Genomic DNA, 26,553 nt, shown 5'->3' on the forward strand with positions numbered 1-26,553 from the left:
ACAATTTATAACATTAAAGTTGATCAAACTTTCTGGCCCTCACAAGATATAAAAATACAATGAGTACATCTGCACACTTGTATGCTTGTGTGTTGTTGATGATGACGATTACCGGCAATAGAAATGTGAGTAAGGTACCGAACTCAGGTTTGCTCCCGCTTTATTTTTAAATACGCATACGGTACTTGTATGCGCCCTATGATCCAGTGCGCCTTATGTGTGTGTTAAATACAGTAATGGCACACATAACTGAGACTGCGCCTTTTAGTACAGTGCGTCTTATGGTCGTGAAAATACGGTACACATTTGATTTACAAGTACAAAATTTTCATGAGCATAATTTGAGCCCATAAACAATGGTGAAACATTCCCACAAACACACTTCTGAACCTTGTGGAAAGCCTTTGCTGAAGAGTTGTTAAAGGGTTAGTTGACATCATATTAAACCCTATGGATTAAGAATGGGATATAACTCAAGTTTATATGCATGTGAAGACAGAAAAGTGAATACTTTTGGGAATATAGTGTGTATTATAAATACCTTCTTTGCACATTATTATTTATCAGTTGAAACTATCTATATGACTTTAGTATTAGTCATATTAAAACTGTTATGAACTAGTTCATGTTCCAATAAACTAGTTTGAAACTTTGCGACCAGTTTTAACTTTTCTTGCAAATTAAAAAATAATAACTAACTATTCCAGCCCAGCAGGTGGCAGTATTGAACACTGAGGCTGATAACCAGGAAAAGAAATAAAACGAAGACTTTAGTGCGCATGTCCGGAGTTTTTATATTTGGGCGGGCGAATTAAGCGAGAACGAAAAAGACAAACCAAAATAAGATGGATCTGATATCTGCGTTGCAGTTTCTTCGGTTAAACGATGTCCCAGAAGGTAAAACTCTTTTGTCTGTTATCGAAATGTGGTTTACTGAACACCCGGCGGTCTGTCAAACTTGGTTGTTAACGGAGCTGTTTCCTGGGTCATTGAGCCGAGAGATGTACCGTGAAGCGACATTAGTGTAGATTATCTGCCATTAAATAAAGCAGCTGAATATTCAGATTGTCGTCAAATCTTATAGTCAGCAGTTGTAATGAACTTAATATCTGTGGATTCATGGCAGACAGAAAACATCGGCTCGTCTGACATTTGACAGGCAAACGTATTAAAAGTAGCAGTAAATGAAAGTCAGTGATTTTGTGATATAAGAGATCATTTTTACAAAGCTCAGAGATTTAGTGGGTGTTTACACAGAGTGCTTAGTTTATGTAAAGTGTAGTTTGTTGTTGTTTTGGTTTATGAGCTGAGTGTAGACTTGTATGTAGTTAAACATGTAAATGATGTAATTTAAAATAAAAAAACTCATCTACTCCTTTTCAAGCATAAACATTGTGTTGACAGAGATTTTCACAAAAACTTGATGTTTTTAAGTTTTTTTCCTCTTGTTATTTCAGTTCTATTTACATGTTTGAGATAATATTATTCTTTCTTTTTCTAGCCTGGGTGGACGCGGTGTGGGAAGTGGAGTTTACTGAAAGGAAACCACTGGATAAAACTATAGAAGAGGAACTTACAGCCAGGCGAGAGAAGTCTTTCACAGCCCTGTACCAGTGTTTACTGGCACATGCTGATCAATATCAGTCTGCAGGCAGTGATGGAGCTTCACAGGTAAGCAAATTAGTTTTTGTGGCTCTTTGAAGCGCTTGCAGTTGCTCAGTCTAAAGTCTTCCTGTAGTCTGTAGTGTCTGTTTCACCATCTGAAGGTAGCAGTCAGCTGACTGTCTCCTATCTTGCATTGCAGAGTGTCTGGGCAGTTCTGGGGGAGAGTGGCATATCAGTCAAGTCTGTGGTGGCTGTGCTGTCCTTCTTTGTCCTGGCAGGAAAGTCTAAAGTGGCCAGTGGCCACCAGAGGGTGAACAGCCTGTGTGCAGCCTCAGTGTACCTATTACTTCTGAGAACTCCAGGTAAGGAAAGTTGAAATGGAAGTAACTACAAGTCTCTCGGTTCTTGGAGCTAGGTGGAACTAACGTTGATGAGATGATTGTCACTGCTTATTGACTGTAAATTCTAACGTTGGTATAGATGTCTTAATTTTCAAGGAGTGTGTGTGTGTGTGTGTCTGTTTGTCTATCCTGTGACTTATTTCTAGGAAGCTATCTGGACACACTCAGGCCTGTGAGACTCGTTTAGACACTGAGCCATGGCTCTGTGCTACATGCACATGTATGGGCAGAAATCTGTGCCATCAGACACTGAATTTGAATAAGTTCAATTTGAATTTGAATTGCTCAGATTGAATCTGAATTGTAACTTGAATAAATGCTTTTGAAAACTGAATTTGATTTAGTCTAATTTGAAATTGAATTTATGGTTTGAAAATGAATTGATTTGCTTTGAAACTGCATTTTATCCTTTAAAAATTCAGCTCTTGAATAATTTCAGTTTCACTTCTCACCATTCAGTTTCAGGTCTACAATTCAATTTCAGTTCCAAAATTCAGTTTTTTGGAACTTACATCCGGTTCTGGTTCAAGCGCAGATTAATAGAACTACGTTTTACTAGCGGACCGAAAGTGTTACTGACGGGAATCTACAGCGTCTTGAGCTGAATTAAGACTTCAGAAGTCATTCGTCATGTCGAATGACCAGCGGATAAACTCTCAGGTTGGTAATAAATGTACTACATGTATAAGAACAAGCGTCATGTTAACAAATGATAGCCGTAAGGTAACTTTTATGCTTATTGTAGCTGCTAGCTAAAAACGCTAATTTAGCGTAGTTTGCCCTGAATTCAGCTTTGACAACAAATATGATCGACTGTTTCTAGTAGAATTCCAGAGTTGTCATCTTGGACCCTCTCAGAGTGCCCCCTCTGTATGCTTGCAGAGACCCCTACAGTAGGGAAACATGCAAAACGGTGTCCAAACCTTTGTGTTTTAGCTTTATTTATGTCTTATGCTGGGCAGACACTGTGCGATTTTTTTCAGTCGCGCGATTCAGCTTCTGCTCAAACTGTACGATTGACTCGCAGGGGTTAGAAGTTCGTAGGTCACGATGCAGGGTCTCACACTAATGCACTAATGAATTAGACTAACTATTCACTTTAGCTAAAGTTATTAAGTTAGCTAAAGAGTTGGGATGCTGTGTAAGACATAAATAAAGCTAAAACACAAAGGTTTGGACACCGTTTTGAATGTTTCCCTACTGTAGGGGTCTCTGCAAGCATACAGAGGGGGCACTCTGAGAGGGTCCAAGATGACAACTTTGGAATTCTACTAGAAACAGTCGATCATATTTGTTGTCAAAGCTGAATTCAGGGCAAACTACGCTAAATTAGCGTTTTTAGCTAACAGCTACAATAAGCATAAAAGTTACCTTACGGCTATCATTTGTTAACATGACGCTTGTTCTTATACATGTAATACATTTATTACCAACCTGAGAGTTTATCCGCTGGTCATTCGACATGACGAATGACTTCTGAAGTCTTAATTCAGCTCAAGACGCTGTAGATTCCCGTCAGTAACACTTTCGGTCCGCTAGTAAAACGTAGTTCTATTAATCTGCGCTTGAACCGGAACCGGATGTAAGTTCCAAAAAACTGAATTTTGGAACTGAAATTGAATTGTAGACCTGAAACTGAATGGTGAGAAGTGAAACTGAAATTATCCGAGAGCTGAATTTTTAAAGGATAAAATGCTGTTTCAAAGCAAATCAATTCATTTTCAAACCATAAATTCAATTTCAAATTTAACTTATTCAAATTCAGTTTTCAAAAGCATTTATTCAAGTTACAATTCAGATTCAATCTGAGCAATTCAGATTCAAATTGAACTTATTCAAATTCAGTGTCTGATGGCACAGATTTCTGCCCATACACATGTTTCTGCATACCTGCCATTCAAAAACACTTTGTGTTGTTTATTTTTTTATGTAATATTCAAAACTGAACTGTAAGTGTAAGTGGTTCAAAAATGACAAAAAGAAAATAAAATCCAGGAAGTGGAAGTTCTCTGAACACAACCTGTTGAACCTTGAAGCTGACGTGCTAAAGCAGCAGCAGATAACGATGGGTGTCGCTCTTGTTGACTAAGAATAAAAAACTGAGGCTACAATTCACACGAGCTTAGGAAAACTGGACAATAAAAGATGTTTGCTTGGGTAAGCGGTGTGAGTGTGTCTGGCTCTCTCTATTGTTGTTTCTAGGGAGCATTTCCAACAAGGTTTTTCATGAAGTTTTGTTGGACACATGTTTGGACCTGACCCGTCACTGCTGGCCTCAGGATTCTGAAAAGAAACGCAAAAAAGACCTGAAGAGTTCTCAGACGGAGGGAAAACGCTCCAGACCACAGAGGAAAGACAGTCCAGAGGTACACTCCCAAGGATCATTGCAATGTGATGGCTGAATAGTGACTTTGAGACACTCATTTCATAACTAGGTCCATCTAAGTGTTGAATTTCTTTTGTTCAGACTGTCCGATTGACTTAATGTGGGAGCTAATACAACACCGAGAAGGAATTTTCATTAATTATTCCTCATTTCATTTTCTTAAAACTTTCTGAAGAGAAAAACAAACCAATAAACGGTACTGATCTTTTTGTTGCTAAAGTTGTGTGAAGGTGAGTAAACGTATTCTCTGGTGGAACACATTTATGATCAGACCTATGTGTTATTATCAGATGGAAATGGAGGAGGAGGATGAGGAGGAAGAGGAAGTTCATCTTTCTGGAAAGGACCTGATGAGGATCAGAGATGCTGTAGCTCTCCTGGTTCAAAGCTTACTGAGACTTCTGCAAACATTTCCACTAAAAGACAGTCCTCAGACCATGATCCACTGTATGCAGGTACCACCTGGTTGTATCTGCACACCTGGTTCGTTTCACACTGTGGAACCTGCAGGTTTTCACAGCGAATCCTTTTCTTTGTCCAGATCTTCAGTAACCTGCTTTACTTTGAACCCACCACTGGCAAACCAGCTTTTGCTGCTGAACAGTGAGTTTTCTTGCTTATTTTGTCTTTTTTTTAATGTATCAGAACAAACTGTGATAGTTGTGTAATTTCTGCACAGAGACGTTACCAAACTAAGGAGCATTCCAGAGATGGCTTTCTACGGCCTACAGCTGCTTTGCTTGCCAAAACATGGAGACCAGAAAGAAGTAAGATCCCGTACACTACTTATAAACTATCTCAGTAGATGTCGTCATAACACTGTAGAAATATTGTTTTTATGGTGACACAGGCTGGCTGCATTCAAAGATTTGGACTAGCTTCCCCACTAGGTTGCTTCCCTGCCTCTTCAGTTCAGAGAATGGATCCTGACTGTTTGCACTTATGCGCCGAACATCAGTTAGCCTTCTTAAGTTTAGTGAGTGGGGTATTTGAGGGGGGGGCTTCAACGCTCACGTGAGCAGTGACCATGAGACCTGGGAGCAAGGCCTGGCTGATCTGAAGCAGAGTGGTGTTCGCACCTAAACGTATGGTGAGGGTGTGCTGGGAATGCTCAGACACAACTTTGGAAGCATTATGAATGAGGCTGGGGACGTGGACTCCAACTGAACCATGTTCTGCACCTCCATTGCTGAGGCAGCTGCGAGGTAGTTGGTGCTCGTCGTGGCGATAATCCCTGAATCAAAGTAGCTATCAAGCTGAAGGAGTCCTACTGGACATGGTTAGCCTGTGGGACTTTGGAGGCAGCTGATGAGTATGGGCAGGCCAAACAGCAAGCACCTTGGCTGGTGCTTGAAGCAGAAACTTGGGCGTGAGAGGCAGTCAGGCTATGGAACAAGACTTTCTGACTTCCTTGAAGCAATTCTGGCAAAGCGTCAGGAGACTCAGGAGTGGAAAGCAGTGTTTCACTCCACCGGACCAACTCTTTAGTCTCTCAAAGAGCCTAAATGTCTCTGACATATAGAAGCTGTGAAAACGTGAGATTTTCAAAAAATACTGATGATTTTTGCTGAACTATAGGACATACAGGCATAGAAAGAGGAGTTGCTTCATACAGCTCTCTGCATGCCCTTTCATATGATAAATTGTACTTGATATGGCTTGCAGAATATTTTTGTGACCTGGATGCTAACATTGAAGGTCATAGTCAAATGCAATCCAACCCCAAGTCCTGGGATATCGACATGAAGTTTAAAATGTCGGGTAATATGAAGTTTTTATTTGTTTTCACTTTTCGTGTGACCTTGACCCAAAATTAAATCAGCTCGAGCTATTACTAAATTTGAATGTGATTTCTTAAAACCTGTGGAGAGGAAGTTGATCATGTCTTCAGTGCAGTTGGTGGATAATGCGGTCTTCCTCCTGTTCCAGTGGGATCCAAAGGGGCAAACAGTATGTAATGGAATGAACACCACCCGATGAAGCCAACAGAACAAACAAGCTGTGACACGATTCGGAGAAAAATTCAACTGAGAAAATGTTAAAATGCTCTCACAGACTGCTGCAAAATAACGTGACTTCAGCATTTATTGAGGGATGAGACCCATGTGCTACGTTCCCACCAGAGTCTTCAAACGTATCATGTCTTCTTTAATGGAGTTTATCTGTTGTGCCATCCAGTCCTTGAGGAGGGTGTTCCACCAGCTCCTCTACGTGATTTTGATGATGAAAAAGAGCAACACTGGGAAGCCGTCCCTCCTCGTACCGAGCCAGACCGTCCTCGCTACTCGTGACCAGGCCATCCAGTTTGTCTGGTAAATAGTTTTGTTTTAATATTGATCTGATACTTTTTACTTGTCTACATCTCATCGTGGTGGATGTTGGAAAGAAAAGGTTTAAACCTGTGATCTGTTTCAGTTTTTGAATTGATTTTGATGATGACTATAGTTTTGTTAATGAAGGCTTGTCTTTAAAGGAGCCCCTTTTCCATCTATGGGAGCCTCTCTCATCTTATGGCAGACAGGTTAGGCTTCAGTCCCCCACCCTGAGAGACGGGGTCAGGTCACCAGTCTATCTCAGAGATACAGATTCACGTCTGTGGCTGGTTTAGAGTTGCCCGTTAACTGAACCACAGTCTTTGGAAAGTGTCCAGAGAGAATTTAGTTCAATTCTAGTTTATTTTTGTTGTAAGGTAAAGAGCTTAAATGGACTGATTCTTATACAGCGCTTTTCTACTCTCCCCGAGTACTCAAAGCACTCTATACAACATGCCACATTCACCCATTCATACAAACACAGAAGAGGGGCCTGAAAACTGAAGGCTCTGCCTCCCATTCTACTTTTAAATACTCTAGGAACAACAAGTAGGCCTGCAGAGCGAGAGCGAAGTGCTCTAATAGGGTGATATGGTACTACAAGGTCATTGAGATAAGATGGGGCCTGATTATTTAAGACCTTGTATGTGAGGAGCAGGATTTTGAATTCTGGATTTAACAGGAAGCCAAAACAGGAGAAATCTGCTCTCTCTTTCTAGTCCCTGTCAGGACTCTTGCTGCAGCATTTTGGATCAGCTGAAGGCTTTTCAGCGAGTTTTAGGACTTCCTAAATCCATTTTTAGCATCTACATGGATGTTAAAATCACCCACAATAATTATTTTATCTGAGCTCAGAACTAAATCAGATAAAAAGTCTGAGAGATCAGAGCGAAACTCTGTGTAAGGCCCAGGTGGACGATAGATGATAACAAGACTGGTTTCGCAGCTGGGGTGGACGAGGCGAAGCATCAGGCTTTCAAATGAATTCAAGCTGTCTGTGTATATAATTGATTGTCAGGTGTTGATTCGTTAAACTAACATGATCATCCTGCTGTAAGCAGGTTTCTGTGAGGCAGAGTACATTTGTTGATCAATTCGTGTATTAACAGGGACTTCAAACAGGAAATAGACACACGCAATGTTTAATAACCTACGTTTCACTCTTGAGGGTTTTGGTGCTGTTGATGATCCTATGTTGTCCTTTTTTGCTGGGTGGTTGTTTTCTGATGCTTTGGGAGCAGACACGGTGCAGGGGGACGGTGTTCTGGAGAGATGTGTTAAGGTGTTTCACAGCTGTGGTTCATTTCCCCCCAGTTTCAAACAAACTCGAGGGTGGTTTGTTTTTGGTGTGAATGTGATGCAACCCTGATCTGAACGAGCGGGTATGAGTTAGAAGTTTGTGCTAAAAACTGTCCCGTAGCCACGTATGCTTTGGTTCTCAGTGCGTGAAGGTGTTATAGACATGCAAAGTCTGTAGGGGCTAGCAACTAGCTGTGACATAACACGATTTATCAGAAACGAGTCCACAGCACCTTGTATTTATTTTGTTTCTCACGCCTCAGACACATGAGGCTAATGGGCGGACTGAACTGATTCACACCAGAGTGAACAAACCACAGCTGTGGAAGCCTCTTAAGACTGCAGCTGGAATAACAAGGAAGCAGACTGGCTGGTTTGAAGCTGCTTGTCAGTCAGTTGTCTCATTACTTTTGAGCCTCCTTAAGTGGCGACTGTATAACTTAAACAATTAAGTTACTTTTGTTAAATTAAAGGTGAAAGTCTGCACTTCAGTCACTACTTAATTTAATGATTTTTAAAGTTGTCATTATCCACACACACATCAGACTGTTTAAGTCCTCCCTGGAGGGGAGAGGGAGGGGAAACAGGAGGACAAAGGAGGGGGGAACAACTAAGCTGTAGTGCCTCTTCACCTCACTGTGCAATACCTTTTGTGCTATATATATATATATATATATATATATATATATATATATATATATATATATATTCTGTAACTTCTGTCGGTGCTGTGCTTTTTTGGAAATCGAATTTCCCAGAGGAACCCACCCGAGGGATTAATAAAGTTCTATCTAATCTATCCTAATAATAATAATAATAATAATGGATTGCATTTATATAGCGCTTTTCAAGGCACCCAAAGCGCTTCACTTCCACTTTTCCTTCACTCTCACATTCACACACTGGTGCAGGCAGCCACAGTTGTAGCCACAGCTGCCCAAGGACACAACGACCAGGACAGAGTGAGCAGGGGATCGAACCGGTGACCTTCCGGTTACAGATGAGCTTCCTAACTCCCTGAACCACGGTCGCCCCAAAAACATTTAGACCTGTTCATATCTGACCATTGGTAGAAATACTGATTGTTCACATTGTTAGAGGCATCAGTTTCAGTATGTGCACACACACAGAGCATCCTAGTCTCTCCTCTACTTTCTGCAGCTTTAAGGACCGGCGCTAATGTGTCACTTGAAGATGTCTGGGATCGTGACTGTTCAGGGATGTTTCTGAACCTTGGAGAGCAGATGTGTGAAAGATTTCTATATTTATATTTGCAGTCATCTTGTGGACGAGCTGAAGCAGCTGGCACTGCCTTTCCTGCAAATCCTCCTCCAGCACATCTGCTTCCAGGTGAATTCTCCAGCAAACACTCGGCATAAATTCACTTTCTGCAAACGTTCAGAAACTTTCTGCAGCTTAAAATGTACAATGTGACAACAACAAAGTTGCATTGTTATCATTCATGTTTGTGTTGTGCTGATACACAGATGGTTGAAAAGAATGAGTATCGAAGCCATGGAGCTCAGGCTGTGGGTATGCTGACGTCTCAGATGGCAAGTGAAGACTATGCTTGCTTCATTAAGTGGCTGTGTAACTTCTCCAGAAGCTCAAAGGTAAGGTTTTACTTTAACTGTCTGAGAAATGCTTTCACTTCCTGACACTGGCGTAGCCGCTGCAGGTTTCTGTCTCATCAATGATCTTCAGCTTAAGTCAAACAGCTGCTCAAATGATTTCAGTGTCACAGACAAATGTTTAGTGTCTCCATAAATTTCTGCGACTTTGCTGAAGTTGAAGCACACGTTCAAAGATCAGGATAAAACTCAGAGAGCCTGTTTTTTAAGCCACTTTAAAAAGAGTGTGTCCACCCTCCTGTGTGATACTCTGTTTCGGAGCATGTTGGAACTTAGCTAAATGTCAGTGAGCTTCATCACCTTCTGTCAGTGGTACTGACTGCGATGGCCTCTACAGATGGTGCACCGGCTGTTCTCTGTGGATGTGGTGATGGTTTTGCTGGAGCAGCCAGAGAGAAGACCGGAGGAGTGTCGAGATCCGGACCTTGTTTGTTTCCTGATGCACAGCTCCCTTATCCAGAACCTGCTCTTTGCTCGACGGATGGATGAATCTCCCACTGTCCAGGGCCATGCTCTGAACTGCCTGGCTCAGTGCCTGGAGCTGCCTTCTCTCAATGCCACCAGAGCCATCCACAACCTCTTCTCTGCCAGTGAGACACCCTCACACACAGGAGTACAGTAAAGACACAGGCCTTCAAACGAAATCATTAAAGTTGTTGTGTTTCCTCTCTGCTCGGTTAAGCTGGAACCCAGACGGTGCTGGAAGGTGAAATCACAGAAGGTAAAGTTTGTTTTTGTTATATTTCCTGTAGTCAGGTTAAAAAACAAAAGCCACAGTCTGGCTCTCTGTGAATCTCACAGGTATTATATATCCTGGGAAAAGGCGGAAACTTTGTCACAGGACCACAAAACATGAAGAAAGTGACCTTCAGTGTCACGCTCTGACCCCACTTTGACAGAGATCCATTATGACAATTCCCATAGCTGATAGCTTATCTAAAGACTCTAATAATAGCAGTAGCAGGTGGCCTACGTACACACACCTGAGGAATGTAGTGCCGGCAGTACAACAGTTTTAAAGTGTCATTTTGATATGGATCAGGCAGCCTGTACATTGAGGCCGTTTTCCAGCTAATTTCTAAGAGTGTCATAATGACTCGGTGTATACAGCCATGGCTAGGAGACAGTATAAGCTTTTATCAGTTCTAAACTTCAGTTTGAATTCAGCCTGAGATCAGTAAACACTGAAACAACATGCAGACGCAGTGCGTGCAAACCTACGTTTCCGTTCACCCTGAGGTCAGAACATGAGCAGAAACCACGTGAGCTACATCTTAGAGGTCATAGTTCATCCATCTCTTTCCACTTATCCAATTCAGGGTTTCTTCACACTGTGAGCTGTGAGAGATGGGCATAGCTGACTACTTATATATACGATATTATTAGTGTGTTTCAAAGTGTAAGGAGCTGCCAGAAACAACACGTAAGCTCTTAACCCGGGTGCAAGGAGCGATTTTGAGAATTTATCACATTAATGCAGAGAAGTTGGTTCCTGCCAGAAGGACCTGTTTTCTCATTAAAGCATCAGGCTGTTGCAGTGGTCCAGTCAAAGTCCAGCCCTAAAGCCGACTGGACCTGAAGAGAGCTGTGACTGCAGGGCTTATTTCTCTCGTTCTGTAAAGAAAACAAAGGTTTCCGCATAAATATCTCCGACCTGCACGCAGCCTGGAGCTAGCACAACAGGAAAGTGCAAAAATAAAGGATGTTACTGCATCTCAGGTGGTGTTCGCCTGAGCCCTGGTAAAGACGACACTATTTTTTGTTTCACTGACATAACTCTTACTGTGTTGACTATGACTGTACTTAATGGTGTTGTTGATATGACTGTTTCAGGGACTCTCAGTACCCAGCACACTCTGAAAACCTACCGCACTCTTCCATTCAGGACTGTGGAGCTGAGCAGCACTGACAGCGCTGCTTGTTATGGTGAGCGCTTCCATCAGTCTATCCTTTTTCTATTATTGAATAGCTTTAATATCTTATCGTGTACGTGACGGTGCGAGCGGCGGGGTATACCCTGGACAAGGTTGCCAGGTTGTCACAAGGCTAACACACATTTAAATCACTTTTGTCACGTGTTTGTTTTCATTCATGTGTTTTTCATGGTCTGGACCCTGGAGGTCAGTGAATCACATAGTTTCTGTATTTGATGCAGCAAAAGAGAATTTGGCCCTCCTCCTGCGGCGTGTGAAGGATTCAAAGACTAATGTGAGGAAAGCAGCATTGCAGGTACCTGGAGCTGAACTTAACCAGCAGCAGCCACGATTTAGATTGAAGTCATTTCTTGTGGGGGGGCGGGTTGAATATCTGCATGTTCCCAGGCTGACTTGTGTGCTCTTCCTGCACAGGCCCTGCTGGGTCTCCTGAAACATGACGTGATCCCCATGAGTTGGGAGACTCTTCAGACTTTGTCAGAGCGCTGCAGAGACCCATCTGTGTCTGTGAAAAAGAAGGCCCTGCAGTGTGTGGGGGACCTGCTCAGTGTGAGTGGAGCCACATGCTGATGGGACGGTCACTGAAGTGACCGTGGGTGAGATCTAACCCTAACGTCTCTCTGCCAGGTTAAACCAGAGTGCAGTGTGGTGCAAAAGGCGTGGCTGCAGGGGGTGGTGCCAGCTGTGGCGGACTCTGAGACCTCGGTGCAAGACAAGGCCCTGGAGGCGCTGGACCAGGTGCTGCTCAGTCAGGTCAAACCGTACTCTGCTGGCTGCCACCTGGATGCCAGTCAGAGGCTGATGTGGGAGCTGCTGGGCCTACTGTGTCACCAGTGCCAGAAGCTCAGGTGAAGCCAGCCCAGCGTTTGTCTCGTACGAAACAACATGTTTAATGTTAAATACTGAATGTGTTTGTACCCGGTCTCCAGTCGTTACTTTAGCAAGGCCTTCACCATCTGGTCCAAACAGAAGAAGTTCACCCCGTTATTTGTCTCCAACCTGATCTCACATACTGAGGCTGATCATGCTGCCGGAGCCTGGCTGCTGCTCTCCAAGGTTGTTTCTTCATCCTCCAGACTGCCTCATGGCAAGATTCTGGACGCCTGGGACAAGATGGTCAGGTGGGCAAGTCCAAATCAGTCTGCCACGTTTATGTGAATTAAAATGAGCCCTTTATAATCTGGCCTGTAATTTGGTGGAAAATGGTGAAATCTGCAAACCTTTCTTTGTTTTTGTTTTGTTCTCGCTCCACCTTCTGGATGCAAACTCAGTTCCACCATTTAATAAAAAAACCTGCAGCCCTGCTGTGTATTGTGGGCTTTTTTGGAAACAAAACAAAGAAGGTGAAGAGCAACACTGTACACGGGGGTAGACTGATGCATGATAGGCTTTGTGCGCATACAAACAAATGTATCCCGTTGTAAGGAGGGGGTGACGTGTGACGCAGAAGGAACACTCACCTTTCCCCTCTCTGGGAGATGTGATGTTATTGTGGTTGGTTTAAGGTTTGGACAGCAAAGAGTTGATGTTTTGGAGAGTGGCTGTGGCCACTGTCAGCAGACGCGGGAAACACAGGAATCTGTGCTGTGTTTACATCTTCTTGTGTAACACAAAACTCTTTCACCACCATCACTCGCTCAATCTTTGCCTCCCTGTCAGCAACCAGACACCATGTGCTGCCATATCATTTCTGACATGGTGGATTTTTCTCTGACATGTTTTTGTCTTGGTTTTTTCTTGTACTTGAAGTAAACTACTTCTTAGGAGATCTTTTTTTAACTGTTTCTTCCTGCACCAAATCCGATGACAGTATGTATCATAAGACATGGTGTAAATTATTTATCTGAGGTTTGGCCTATCAACACAATAAAAATAATAATACTTTTGCACTTCTGACACAAGTTGAAACAGAGGCTAGACTCTGCAGAGGGTTAACAAATCCCCAAACACACCCTGTAAAATGGTCGAGGGTGACACCAAGTGTAAATGGTCATAAATCACTTCTCACTAACAACAAGTCAGTCTCTTAATGTTAATGTTTTTAGCGATCACTGCTTTGCTATTTGCAGATAAATGTATTAATGATTTGATTGTCTCCTCTTAGATCAAAGGATGTAAACGCAACAACATGCTGTCACATCCTGTGTGTGATGGGAGACATTGCCGTGCATTTAAATGAAGACACAAAGGAAAGGGTCGTCGGTAGGTTGAGTAAGGGGACAGATGGCGGGGGATTACTGAGAGAAATGATGTGACTCAGTCTCTCTCACCGTCTCTCTGCAGCTGATCTGATGTCTTGGTTGAAGACTTTCACTTTGCCTTTGGAGGTGATCAGCTCTGCTGTTCAGACTCTTTATCAGTTTGGCTGCAGTGAAGACATCAAGCAGACTCAGGTTAGAGACATCTATACTTCAGAGGCTGACGTACTTTATGACAGCATTGAAATCTTGTTTTCAGTAACAGAAACAGTTGTTGGTCTCCATCCTGTTTGGATGACGATCAAACACAAGAACAGTTAACCTTGTAAGTTGCAGCAGGAAGCAGGCAGTGCCAAACTCCTGCTCAAAGTTTGAATCCGATATGACTGACGCCCACTGTGAGTGTGTCTTGTGTTTTTGTCAGGCTTTCCTGAACCAGCGCTGTGGGGAGTTGGTGTCTGCCTGCGAGTCATATTTGGCCAGCATAATCCTAACTGACAATGGAGCTCAGAACCTCGACGAGGAGCTGATGGTGAGAATAAACTCTTAGCAGACTTGTCCTCGTTACTCCAGAAATGTCCTTATGATTGTGGCAGAAAGGTAAACTTTCACTTTGAACTTATGTTCAGTGGTGTTGACACATACTCTGCAACCCTCAGTATCTTGTGCTGTTCTCTCTGGAATGACAGCTAGACAAGAACAATTGATCTCTTAACACTTATTTACAAAGCAGCAGCCTAGTGATAGAAACCCAAGCCTCGCTCTCCTCAGCCAGCCTCTTCTAGCTCGCCTCGGGGAATAGCTAGGTCAGCTGCAAAAGATGATCTCTGGGCTGGCCCCTGGGTTTACCCCGGGGCCGCCTCCTGCCCAGAACAGCTCACCCAGAAGTCGCCCAGGAGGATCCTAATCAGATACCTTAACCACTTGACCTGGCTGCTTTCAATGCGAAGGCGTTGTACACTCTGAGCCTCTCTTGGATGGCTGAACTTCTCACCCTATCTCTAAGGGAGCAGTCACCCTTCAGACAAAGCTCATTTCTGACACTTGTACCCACAATCCTGTTCTTTCAGTCACTACCCACAGCTCGTGGCCATAGGTGAGGGTAGGGATGTAGATCGACCGGTAAACTAACAGCTCTGCTTTTATGCTCAGCTGTCTCTTTCCCATGACAGACAGAACGCCTGCATCACTGCAGCTGCTGAGCCCCTCATCCCTCAGTGGAACAAGATCCGAGATACATGAACTCCTCTACATGGGGTAGCAACTTGTCCCTGACCCAGAGTGGGCACTCCATCCTCGGAGGTGCTCATTTTAGCATCCACCACTTGATACTCAGCCGTGAACGGCTCAAGTGCGAGCTGGAGGTCCCCACCTGGTGGGGTGGACCACATCATTCACAAAAAGCAGACATGAGGGAGAAACCTTCCACCACTTGGCTGCGCACAGATACTCTGTCAAGTAAAAGTTATGAAAGGAACGGTGACAAAGGGCAGCTCTGGAGTCCACCACCCACTGGAAGAGTCGAACTTATTGCCCGTAATGCAGACCAAGCTCTCCCTCTGTACAGGAGCTGATCCACAGCAGCAGGGTGCATACCTGTCCAGGGAAGCTGAGGAGCGGGATTCCCCTGTAGTTGGAGCACATCCTCTGGTCCTCTTTCTCAAAGATGAGAACCACCACCCCATCTGGCAGACTGGGTTCTCACTCATGGATACCCACTGCAGCCCACCACCTCTCACACTCGCCAACTCCAAACTGGGACAGAGTCCAGCCCCTCTCTGAGGCTGGCTCCAGAGCCCGAGCCGTGGGTTAAGATGAGACCAGGTAGATATAGCTGGTATCGCTCAACCTCTCCCATGAGGAAGGAGCCGATGTTCCATGACCGAATTGGCAGCCTAGCCAGGGATCCTGCGCCCTTGGCTGCCGCCTAACACACATTGCACCCTATTAGATCACTGCATAGTTCTATAGCTATTAAAACTCTGCAAGGAATGAAGCCTTTGGGTTTTGGGGTGAACTTTTCAAGGCAGGAATTGTTCAGTAATCCTCACGCTTAAGAAAACGTGAGATGAAGAACTGCGAGGCATGAAACAGATCCAGCCTGTTCTTTAATGTTTGTGGTGTGATGACAGTTTTATCAAAACTTCATTCAGGAAGAACAAAAATCCGATGATGAAAACGCCACGGCGCACATCTGAAAACCAACATGTGATCAGCCGTGCAGCGCTTGTGGCTCTGATGGACGGGGAACGTTTTCTCTTTCAGGTGAAACATCTCCACACTCTGGGTGTGGCATCACTTCAGTGTCCTGCCAAAGTTAACAAGAGGACAGTGCTGCTAGTGGAATCTGTGCTCACAACACATTCTGAGCAACTGGCAGGTAGGAAAGACTGATGCTAAAATGCATACTGTGTGTGAGTGAACGTCTCCAGAGACAACAGCACAGCTGCTGGTGTCAGGTGACATTTTGAATGTGCCGCAGTTGGAAATCAAGTGAGGTTTCAGACTCTGCAAGGTCAGGAGCTGTCACATCTTCTTCAAAGTACCACGAAGTCTTGTACTGTCCAGGGCACGGCCAGGTTAGAAGGCTCTGCTAACCTGTTTGTCTTATTCCATCTTTGACAGAGTGCCAGACTGAGCTGCCAGCTTCACTGCCTCTTTCCCAGTTCAAAGCAAACTGGCTGCCTACCAGAGTAAGAGCCCATGGAGTCATCACTTTAGGTGAGGCGTGTGCGTCCTCCAAGTTTAGCTCTGACTCTTCACTCCGAGCCATGAGCCTAAGTGTTTGTTTGTGACTGTGCTTCAGGTAAATTGGCCCTGCAGAGTGAAGAACTGGCCCAAAAGTACCTGCCCGTGTTTGCCAGGGAGTTGGAGGTTGGCACAGAGGTTTCAGTACGCAGCAACGTGGTTGTGATAATGTGTGATCTGTGCGTGCGATATACCAACATGGTGGATCACTACATTCCCAACATCTCTGCTTGTCTGCGAGACAAAGACGCTGTCATCAGAGAGCAGACTCTCATCATGCTGACCAACCTGCTGCAGGTGAGTTGCTGTCTTTAATGTCACCATACTTCTGTAAGCAGTGCTCTTTTGAGACGTTCATAGCAATGGTCAGATGATGCCCGTTTCAGGATTATGTAATGGAAAATGAAGCAAATTACAGCTGTGACGTTACTTTGACATGTTAAACATGGATGGACTTCAGCGCCACCTCTTTTTGGTTTTCTCATGACTACGTTTTAGGAAGAATTTGTGAAATGGAAGGGCTCCCTCTTCTTTGACTTCATGGTGGCTCTCGTTGACCCGGTCCCTGCCATCGTCAGGTAATTCATACTGTGCATACACGGACAGGACGTGAAAGTGGGGTATGCAACCGCAAATCCATTCATTTTTGAATCCCCGACTGGCATTCACGACAGATTACGCACTCAGCAAACACGTTAATAGGAAGTCCGGTTGATTCGTGCGTAGGAGCAGGTTTCAGGCTGTGGCTTGTGTGTCTGAAGCACGAGGAGCGTTTGTTTTCCTCACTATAGTCCGTATTTGAATGTTGGTGTCCGTAAAGCTGCTTTCACAAGACCGAGGCTGGTATGTTTTACCTCCTTTTAGTCTCACTGAATACTGCCTGCTCCACCTGCTGCTGAAGAAGAACCCAGAAATGTTCAGCCAGCACTTCATTGAGTGCATCTTCCATTTCAACTCCTACACAAAACACAAGTCCTACAACAAATTCTCCCAAAGCGAGAGGTATGACCCCGCTCAGCTTGATTTCTCCTTGCTGTTTCCTCACGTCACGACATGTTTGTTGAGTTTATTCCTTTTCTTTGAACATCCACGCAGAGAACGCGTTCACTTCTCCCTAAAAGGAGAACAGTACCGTGAGAAACGCTTTCGAATCTACTGCTTCCTGTTGGAGCACTTTACAGACGCTCAGCGCTTCAACATCACCAACAAGATCAACCAGACCATTTTAGGTAAACTTAAAAGTAAAGTTTTAGGTTTTTCTTTTCAGAGTTGGGCCTGTTGTTAAAGCACTATTAACCAGAACCTTTGTCTTTTTATATTCTTACCTCCTCCTACATCAGCGTGCTTTGCTGATGAAGAGCTGCCCCTGGATGCAGATGGCGCTAACATTTTGTCAGAGACTTTCAACATCTTGAGCCTTAAAGAGTTTAAGCTGCAGACCATATGTAGTTCAGCAGGCGCTGCTGCAGGGGAGGAAGCAGAGGAGGAGAACATGGCCACCATGGCCAAAGCTGTTCTGCAGGCTGCACAGAAGAAAGTGGTGTCACAGGTGACGAGTTCTCTACATTTAAAATGCATTTGGTTCCTTTGTTCCTCTTCCTACTCATCTCAGCTTACTGAGGCAGTTGGTTTGCCTCCTTCATCCTGGTTCTGCTCAACAAGTCTTCCTGTCACCAGCTGTTTAGTCACAGGAGACCACGTGATCATTTATAGTAACAACGACACAAACAGCTGTTAGATAACACATGTTATGTGACCTATACAACTGTAGGACACTAAACTAGGCTTTCCATAAAATGACACACACTTCGAGCGATGCCTAGCACCGCCCATTACCAGTGTGTTACTCAATTTTGTAACCTGGTGTTCTCAGCAGAGCCAGTTTGAATTCATCCACACAGGAGCTCTGTATCTGAAAGTACCGGAGCTCAAAGATTCCCAGGTTACAGGATGCCAGCGAGCCGACAGCAGCTACTTCCTGCATGGCAGCAGCGTTTCTTCTAGAGAAGACTGCAGCGAGTCTGCCGTGGCTCAAAGCACCAGTGTTAATGCTCGTGAGCTTGTGGTGATGGCATATGTCCTGCATGCAATAACCAATGCAGTGACTATAAAGTGGTTTTGGTAAATGGACTGATTGTTATAGAGCGCTTTTCTACTCTGTACTCAACATGCCACATTCACACAAACACTGTTGTTTGCCACTTCAAATGGTCGGCTAGGCCTGGACTGTAAGGACATCCCCACCTGTGGTGTGGATGCTGTAACCACAAGCAGTAGCTCCCCTAAGCAGCGTTTAGAAAAACTGGTGGTGTTTTGTGCGTCTACCAGAGGTTGGAGGTCATTTACATCTAGAATGATGCTGACTGTTTAGTTTATTTGGCTCAGAAGTCCCTGTGAGGACACGTACTCTGCTGAGGAGGAATCATCTGTTTCAACAGCACAAAACCAAACATCGAGTAGTTAAACCTTAAGTTTAGATTCAAACACATGAAGCTTGTTTGTTTTGCCAGCACAGCCTGAACAGCTTTCTTCTGATTTCTGTCAGTAGTCTACAGAAATGGTGCTCTTGGCTACAACAAAGAACAACTCTAACCTTCCTGTTGCGTTGCGGGGCAAACTGACCTCTGAACTATTTAAAATATTTGTATTTGAAGATGAAGGCTGTCGCGAAGTTGATTCTGAATCTGATGACTCTGATTATGAACCAAATGAGCAAAATGCTGTTTATATCCATCTGAGCGGTGAAGTATAGAGGTCTTCATCCTCAGAGATGCATCAGGCTAAACTGTCTGCACCAAGTATAGTGAAGACGCTCGAAATGTAACTTTTAACGTTTTTATATTTCAGCAGATGAAATATTTGAGATTGATTGAAGGTAATCTGCACTTTTGATCCGCAGGTTAGGAAGAAGGCCTTCATAGAGAACACTGTTCCTCTCATCATTAGCCTGAAGAACCTGCTGGAGCAGAAGCGCTCTCCTGTTCTCAGAGATCTCGTGGGCTACCTGCAGGTAAGTCCAGCATGCATGATCATATTCACTGATGATCTGCATGAACTATGGAAAATCCACAGCTTTACAGCACTGTTAGCTGCAAAGCATCAGCAGAACAGTTTGTGCTTCTGTTTCTACTCTCTTAAGAGAGAAAATATTGTGGCGAAGGGAACCGCATTAACCTCTGTGTGTCTGACATCAGGTGACTATGCAGGACTACCGTAATGAGGTGAAGGAGATTCTTTCTGGAGACGAGCAGCTGGCAGCTGAAATGGAGTTTGCTCTGAAAATAGCAGAAAAGGAGAGAGCGACAGTGGAACAGCTGGACAACGACAGCCTGGCAGGAGATGGCAAAAAGGCCCAGGTAAGAGCACAGTGCAAACCACTATGAACCCACTGATTTCACTGTCAAAAGACTTTCTGTGCATACAAATGTGCTAAACTGCAGGTAACGTCCTCTCGCTCCAATCGTCTGACAGGCTCAGATCACGCTGCCTGTGTGGGGTTTACAGACGTCTGAGCGCGCTTGTTTTTAATAAATTAAGGGGACATTTCCTCTTCTAAATAAGCAGAAACAGACAGTCTGTGAAGATGAATATAGAGTTTAAGTAATCTGCTGCTACATGCTGGACGTTCTTCTGGGGAAAAGGAGTCGGTGCTGAGCTGCAGACAGGGGGAGCCCGTGGTTGTACGTCACTGTGGATCATCCTCTGTAGACTGAATGTATGCCTGCTAATCTCTGCATACTGAGTATGAATATAATCCAGGTAGTGTGGATTTGATGTTGATCTGTTGACCAATCTCCAATAACAGCAGGCTAACGTTCATGTTTGCTGGAGCAGCAAGTGACTCCAGAAAGTTCTCACTAAGAACAGGACACGAGGATTGTGTTACAATGAAACACAGTCCTCACACTTTTGTACAAGTTCCTTGAAATATTTTCTCTAAACGAACGTTCTTCTTATCATCTGATGGTCTGAGCTATTTATTTATTATATGAATGATCGTTGTTCCTCCCCAGGGTTCAGCCCAGCGCTCTCCTGTCAGATCCACGGCCCTGCTGCCGTGTACCTTTGCCACACCGCAGCCACCTCGTCCAAACCTCCAGACTGCTAGACTGGCACTCACTGACCGGTAGGCTTCCAGCAGTATGAGGCACTTACACTCTACTGTAGAGTCTGATTCATATCTGAGATCGCTGTTTGGGCTCCTTCATATGACCAGTAATCACCGGCAGACCGAGCCTTTGGTTCACATTTAGTCTTAGACACAGAAAAGAAGAAGTGCTGGAAATGACCCGGCCACATCTACGAGTTCATATTTGTGAGCAGATGTAAACTTTAGCTGGTTTAATTCAGTACAGTGTGAAGCTACGGCTTAACTTACTGAAATTCCTGTGTGTGTCTGTCAGTGTGCGTGGACCCAGGAGGCAGGACGATGTCCAGTCTAAATCAATCGCTCTGGAAGGAACAGGTACTGTTCAGTTCACTGCTTTGAACAAATGTCATTTATCCTGAATGTCTGCCAAGTGGAGAGGAACTCAAGGAAAGCAACACATGTCAAGGAAACATGTGAAGAAACTTTCATCAGTGCTTGAAGCTTGCAAACATCAGAACTGTGCATTCTTCTATTATAACAGTAAATGAAGGGCAGTTTTCATCGTTTTCACTGATCTCACCGTGAAGTGTGACTCTATTGAAACAAGGCAGCAGCAGCATTTCAGTCCAAGAGTTCAGGTGCAGTAATTGTCAAATGTATGCACAAAAGTAGCCCATGTAGTCTTTTCATCTTTGAAGTTCACTGCTCGACACATTAGTTTAGCCTCAGGGTGGTGAAACAGTAAAACAGTATTGTTCTGTAACAGAGGTTACTGTCAGGGACGACGCGGATGGACAAATATGTTACGGGACTGAGTCCAGGCATAACCATAAATGTCCTTTCATAATGAGGCCAGCGATGCATAAACAGCATGTAAAACATGTTTGTAGCACTTTATCCTCTGTGTTGTTGTAACCTCAGTGAGCAGGTCTTACTGTCTGATTCTTGTTTGCACGCAGTGTTAGATCCTCACTCTGCATTCCCACAAGTTTTGTGTGTGAGATCCATTGTGACGGTGTTTTCATTTGACTTTTTTAGTGATGGCTAAAGGAGCTGCCAGCGACAGAGCCATCAGCACACCAAAGGGTAAGAGAGAAGTTCCAGGTTGCCTCTGGCAGCTAAAACAGACGCAGGTCCCAAAATGAAGGTTGGAGAGTACAAAAAATGGAAAGTGAGATATTTGGGTATTTAAAATCCCTCTAAACACAGAAGGTAAAGAGCTGAACTTTGTGTTGACAGTAGGAAGCACACCTGCTGTTCTTCACAGACAGAAGAGTAATTCTCCTTCACCAAGCAGGAAATCTGTGGAACGGCTGCAGCGACGTTTGGCTTTATGATTTTGTTGCGCAGGACCAAACTAATGACAACTTCTCCAAAAGGAAAACGCATTACAGATTTAAATGGCAAAATTAGCTTAAGTATACTCTTGCTGTTTTAAAAGAACAATAATGGATGCAAGTTATGATTCATAAGAACTGTCCACAGCAATGGGAGGCGGAGCCTGACGGGTAGCACTGCTGGCACCCTGGTTAGTTTGTAACCTCAGTTTACTGACTAACGATTCAAAGCTGAGAGATCTTTGCTGGTTTTGCTTTTATTTATTCTGCTGCTGTTCTATAGAAATGTCACATTCAATGTGCATCATCGTGCAGAGTATCATTAATGTGTCTGCAGCTATGGGCAGGGGTGGACACAAATATTGCGGGATTGGACCAGAGCGGGCAGTAATGATCAGAACACTTTAAAAAGTCTGCACTCGGGTCCATGCATGCACATGTAAAGTGTTGGTATGGTTGGGTGAATGAGACATGCTGTACAAAGAAAAGCATAAGCATGTATCAGACCTCTCACCAATAAATATATGATGTGCAGTCGTTAGCTTTGTATCTGCTGTGAGCTCAGTGAGGACCTGAAGCAGAGTGGCTCCACTCTCCAAACTCTGCACCGCACTTTACTACATTATGGTACCATACTCTGTTGGTTATAATCTCACTGATGATGTAATCCACAAACCCTCGACTGACCCATCTCTGTTTGTCCACTAGGTGTCAAAATCAACTTGACCTTTGATGAAGGACTCAGCGCAATCCTCAGTGAGCAGGGAACAAGTAGGTTTCTGACCAGGCGCTGACGGTGCCAACGTTCGCTCTGCTTTTTGTGTAGTGAATGAAAACTATCTTCAGCTTGTTTATAACAATCACTGTTTTGTGTGTGTCGGCAGGTGAAGAGGGCAGCGTGCTTCATGTGCGATCGAGTGAAGCCCAGTGAGTGCACTTCTCTTTCCTTGGTGTTAGTTTAACTCAGTGCTGGTTCTGCATTAACTGGTTTAGTGCCTGAGCACTACACTTAATGACCATGACAAACACACACACATACACAATCCAGCATCACACTGGGACAGCGACAGCAGTGAAGACAGGAGCGAGGCAGTAACAAAGTTACTAGTTATTACTGTGGAAACGACCACACCTGATTACTAAGAACAGAGTTACAGAAACATGGCAGCAAACTGCAGAAGACCTGAGTCACACATTGTTGGGTTTGTTTGCTCTGTGGTGTTTGTAGGCCTGCTAGCTTTGTCACATTGTTGTGCTGCTATTACACTACAGCGATCTATGCACGGGACGTGTGAACTGTTTAAACGCAGCTCTGTTGTTTGTTCAGGGCTCCTGGACCGAGGCAGTGGAATGTGCAGTCTCCTCTGCGTCTGAGGAAGAGACTGTAGTGGATGCGTCACTCAGTTTGTGTGTGTGTGGGTTGTCTTTATCTACAACAATATCCTTTCTTCTCACTTTGAGGTTTTTTCACTCTTTGTTTAGCTGCTTTTGCACTGATGTATTGATGTACAATATGAAATAAAAGTTCAACATATGGTGTTTCACTGAGAGGCTTCTATCATTCATTTCTATTGTCTTTGATGAAATGGAACAGCATAGCCCTTTATTGTCATTGGCATGTATAAGTGTGGGTGCTCCACCGCAGCTGTGCGGGAATAAAATATACATAGTAAGACCGCAGGAATAAATAACAGACATACAAAAGGATAGACAACGTGCCACAGGGACAAACGACATCGTTTCCAAACAGAAGGTCGAACTTCGGTCCTCTACATTAAGTAAAATGATTCATCATTAATGAAGTTGGTCCAACTTAAGTACATTGTTGGAATAACAGAACTGAATAATGCTAAACTAAAGCAATAATAATAATAATACATTTTATTTATAGGCACCTTTAAGACCCTCAAGGTCACCTTACAATAGCAGCAATACAATTTAGACATGAGGTCAATCAGAAAAAAACAAGCATGAAAGTATAAAAGCTGAGCAAGGTAAAAATGGACTGAGACAGAATCAGGTGTGTGCGATTCTGAATAGATGATTTTGAGACGTGATTTAAAAGTGGTGAGAGAGTTTGTGGTCCGGAGGTCTGGTGGAAGTGCAAAGTCAGAATCAGAATACTTTATTGATCCCTGGGGGAAATTATTTTTTGTTACAGTGCTCCATTTTAAACCAACATTAAGACAAGACAGACAATACGCTAACTAAGAATAGTACAATATATACATATATATACATACATACATACATAAGTCACTTATAAATAAATAGTTGGAAAAGAAACATGTGTAGCTGTAGCAGCAAACAGTGTGTTAAGTGGATGCGTTGTACAGGGAGATGGCCACAGGCAGGAATGATTTCCTGTGTCGTTCAGTGGTGCTTTTCGGTAATCTCAGTCTCTCACTGAACGAGCTCCTGTGACTGACCAGCATGTCATGGAGTGGGTGGGAGGTGTTATCCAACATTGTCTTTATCTTGGACAGCATCCGCCTCTCCGACACCACCTTGAGGGAGTCCAGCTCCATCCCCACAACATTGCTGGCCTTACGGATCAGTTTATTAAGTCTGTTGGCATCTGCGACCCTCAACCTGCTCCCCCAGCATGCAACAGCATAGAGGATCGCACTGGCCACCACAGACTCATAGAAAATCCTCAGCATTTTCTGGCAGATGTTGAAGGACCTCAGTCGCCTCAAAAAATAGAGACGACTCTGGCCCTTCCTGTAAAGTGCTGTGGTGTTTTTAGCCCAGTCCAGTGGGGTTTATTGCCAAATGTTGAGCAGGTTTACAACATTAGGAAATTGCTGCGGTGCTTCAGTGCAAACATGGTGTCATAAATAGCACTTAAATAGACATGGAAAAAAATAAAAGTAGGGATAAGAATTAAAAGTGCTACGTGGAAAGATATGTGCATGAGATATACATGAGATATATACATGAGAATAAGAATTAAGAGTGCTACATTGAAAGATATATACATGAGTGCAGGTGGTGATCAGTGCCAAACATGAAATGATGCAGTGACACAGCGTAGGGTCATGTGTTAGTGGTGGGAACAGTCGTACGGTTATTGTTCATGTGTCCAACAGCAGAGGGGAAGAAACTGTTCTTATGGCGAGAGGTTCTGGTGCGAATGGACCGGAGCCTCCTGCCTGAGGGGAGCAGGTCAAACAGACTGTGTCCAGGGTGAGAAGGGTCAGCTGAGATCCGAGCTGCACGCCCCAGTGTCCTGGAGGTGTACAGGTCCTGCAGAGATGGGAGTCTGCAGCCAATCACCTTCTCAGCAGAGCGCACAACACGCTGCAGTCTCTGTTTGTCCCTGATAGTGGCTCCAGCGTACCACACGGTGATGGAGGAGGTGAGGATGGACTCGATGATTGCAGTGTAGAATTGCATCATCGTCCGTGTTGGCAGGTTGAATTTCTTCAGCTGCCTCAGGAAGTACATCCTCTGCTGGGCTTTCTTGATGACGGAGGTGATGGTGGGCTCCCACTTCAGGTCCTGGGTGATGGTGGTACCCAGGAAGCGGAATGAGTCCACAGAGGTGATGGGGGTGTCAGTCAGGATGATGGGGGGGAGTGGGGCTGTGTGCTTCCTGAAGTCTCGGGGCAGAACAACTGAAGCACCTTAATCATGTGGAAATCCTTTCCATTATTTTTTATTTGACAAACAGGTGTGAAAAGAAAGAGTGAAAAAAGTGTAACTGAGTCAAAAAGGCACGATGTTGGAATCATGCAGTCATGATATTCATATGAGAGCTGAGCGCACTATTCCATCTGTCTAGCAAAGGATTTCACATTGGTTATTACAAAAAGGTAACATATGGTCTATTTGTATTTGGTATAAGGTACTAATCAATGTAAAAAAAATAAATAGATAAACAACATTATGATTAAAAATATTAAAATGAAAAAATGGGTTGGACATATCTCCTTAATCTCACACGAAATAGAAAAATATATTTCTCTAAGCAGAATATTGATCATGTCTGCACAGTGTTATATGTTTAGAGTTGCCGCAGCTTACAGCATTACAGTGGGGACCACAGCGATCTTTAGCAGTAAAATATAAAATTAAAAATGCATACATTGTATCAGGATCTGAAAAGTGAAGTCAGTGCAAAAGTGCCATAAACGTTGTTATTAATGATCACCAGAGAAAAAGTGCAAGCATTATTAATCAAATCAACAGCTGCCTCATCATATCTGCTTTCAACTTTAGGCATTGTTACTTCCTTATGTACTGACCCTTACCTTCCTTAATGCATTGTTAATGGATAGTACAGGGCCGCTGACATACAATTGGGGTAGTTATAGATATTATGCATTTCTGAAAGAGATATGTAGCCAATATTACACTTTTTCACTTAGCAAAAATAACTGCAAATGTGTCAGACTCCTGACTAAAAATGCACTACTTGCTAATACATGAAAATGAATATTAATATAGTAAACCAAATTAAGGCAGTTGAGCCATTTATCTTGATAAAGTAACCTACAGCAAATTTATAACAAGACACAAGAAGTAAATGTAGGCTATTTTTCTTGTATACGCATTCTGTGTAATCTACAAACTGCACAACGATACGTATTTAATCTAACTGTAACTG

General features: G+C 43.7%; 1 protein-coding gene across 3 annotated transcripts; it reads left to right on the top strand.

Moving 5' to 3' along the window:
• The first annotated feature begins 762 nt into the window (after positions 1-762).
• On the top strand, positions 763-23,480 carry ncapd3 (non-SMC condensin II complex, subunit D3). Of its 3 annotated transcripts, none has more exons than XM_086258205.1 (35): positions 763-897; positions 1,502-1,671; positions 1,805-1,967; positions 4,209-4,372; positions 4,683-4,847; positions 4,934-4,995; positions 5,072-5,159; positions 6,571-6,704; positions 9,281-9,353; positions 9,491-9,616; positions 9,972-10,224; positions 10,317-10,355; positions 11,468-11,560; positions 11,790-11,863; positions 11,983-12,117; positions 12,196-12,416; positions 12,498-12,689; positions 13,673-13,770; positions 13,852-13,961; positions 14,191-14,298; positions 16,032-16,146; positions 16,392-16,487; positions 16,573-16,811; positions 17,013-17,092; positions 17,379-17,516; positions 17,610-17,743; positions 17,855-18,063; positions 19,414-19,524; positions 19,709-19,870; positions 20,528-20,640; positions 20,918-20,979; positions 21,643-21,690; positions 22,650-22,712; positions 22,826-22,868; positions 23,269-23,480. In XM_086258205.1, the coding sequence occupies exons 1-35, from the start codon at positions 846-848 to the stop codon at positions 23,327-23,329; spliced, it is 4,194 nt and encodes a 1,397-aa protein (XP_086114331.1). In that variant the 5' UTR covers positions 763-845; the 3' UTR covers positions 23,330-23,480. The 3 variants fall into 3 exon arrangements, with proteins under 3 accessions (XP_086114331.1, XP_086114332.1, XP_086114333.1); XM_086258206.1 differs by having other exon boundaries at positions 22,650-22,716; positions 23,269-23,293; XM_086258207.1 differs by lacking the exons at positions 763-897; positions 1,502-1,671; positions 1,805-1,967 and adding an exon at positions 3,384-3,648.
• Positions 23,481-26,553: the final 3,073 nt, after the last annotated feature.

The sequence above is a fragment of the Aulonocara sp. 'chitande type north' Nkhata Bay genome, linkage group LG13 (genome assembly GCF_057382095.1).
Source record: "Aulonocara sp. 'chitande type north' Nkhata Bay isolate Kocher_YH1m ecotype deep benthic linkage group LG13, A_spYH_male_GT1.1, whole genome shotgun sequence".
Classification (NCBI taxonomy): domain Eukaryota; kingdom Metazoa; phylum Chordata; class Actinopteri; order Cichliformes; family Cichlidae; genus Aulonocara; species Aulonocara sp. 'chitande type north' Nkhata Bay.

What these genes read in the sequence shown, in the direction of transcription:
- ncapd3 (XM_086258205.1), top strand. Translation starts at nt 846, where the DNA reads ATGGATCTGATATCTGCGTTGCAGTTTCTTCGGTTAAACGATGTCCCA. An exon ending in CACCAGTGCCAGAAGCTCAG is followed by an intron (nt 12,417 to 12,497) that starts GTGAAGCCAGCC and finishes CCCGGTCTCCAG; the next exon opens with TCGTTACTTTAGCAAGGCCT. An exon ending in AGCCATCAGCACACCAAAGG is followed by an intron (nt 21,691 to 22,649) that starts GTAAGAGAGAAG and finishes TTTGTCCACTAG; the next exon opens with GTGTCAAAATCAACTTGACC.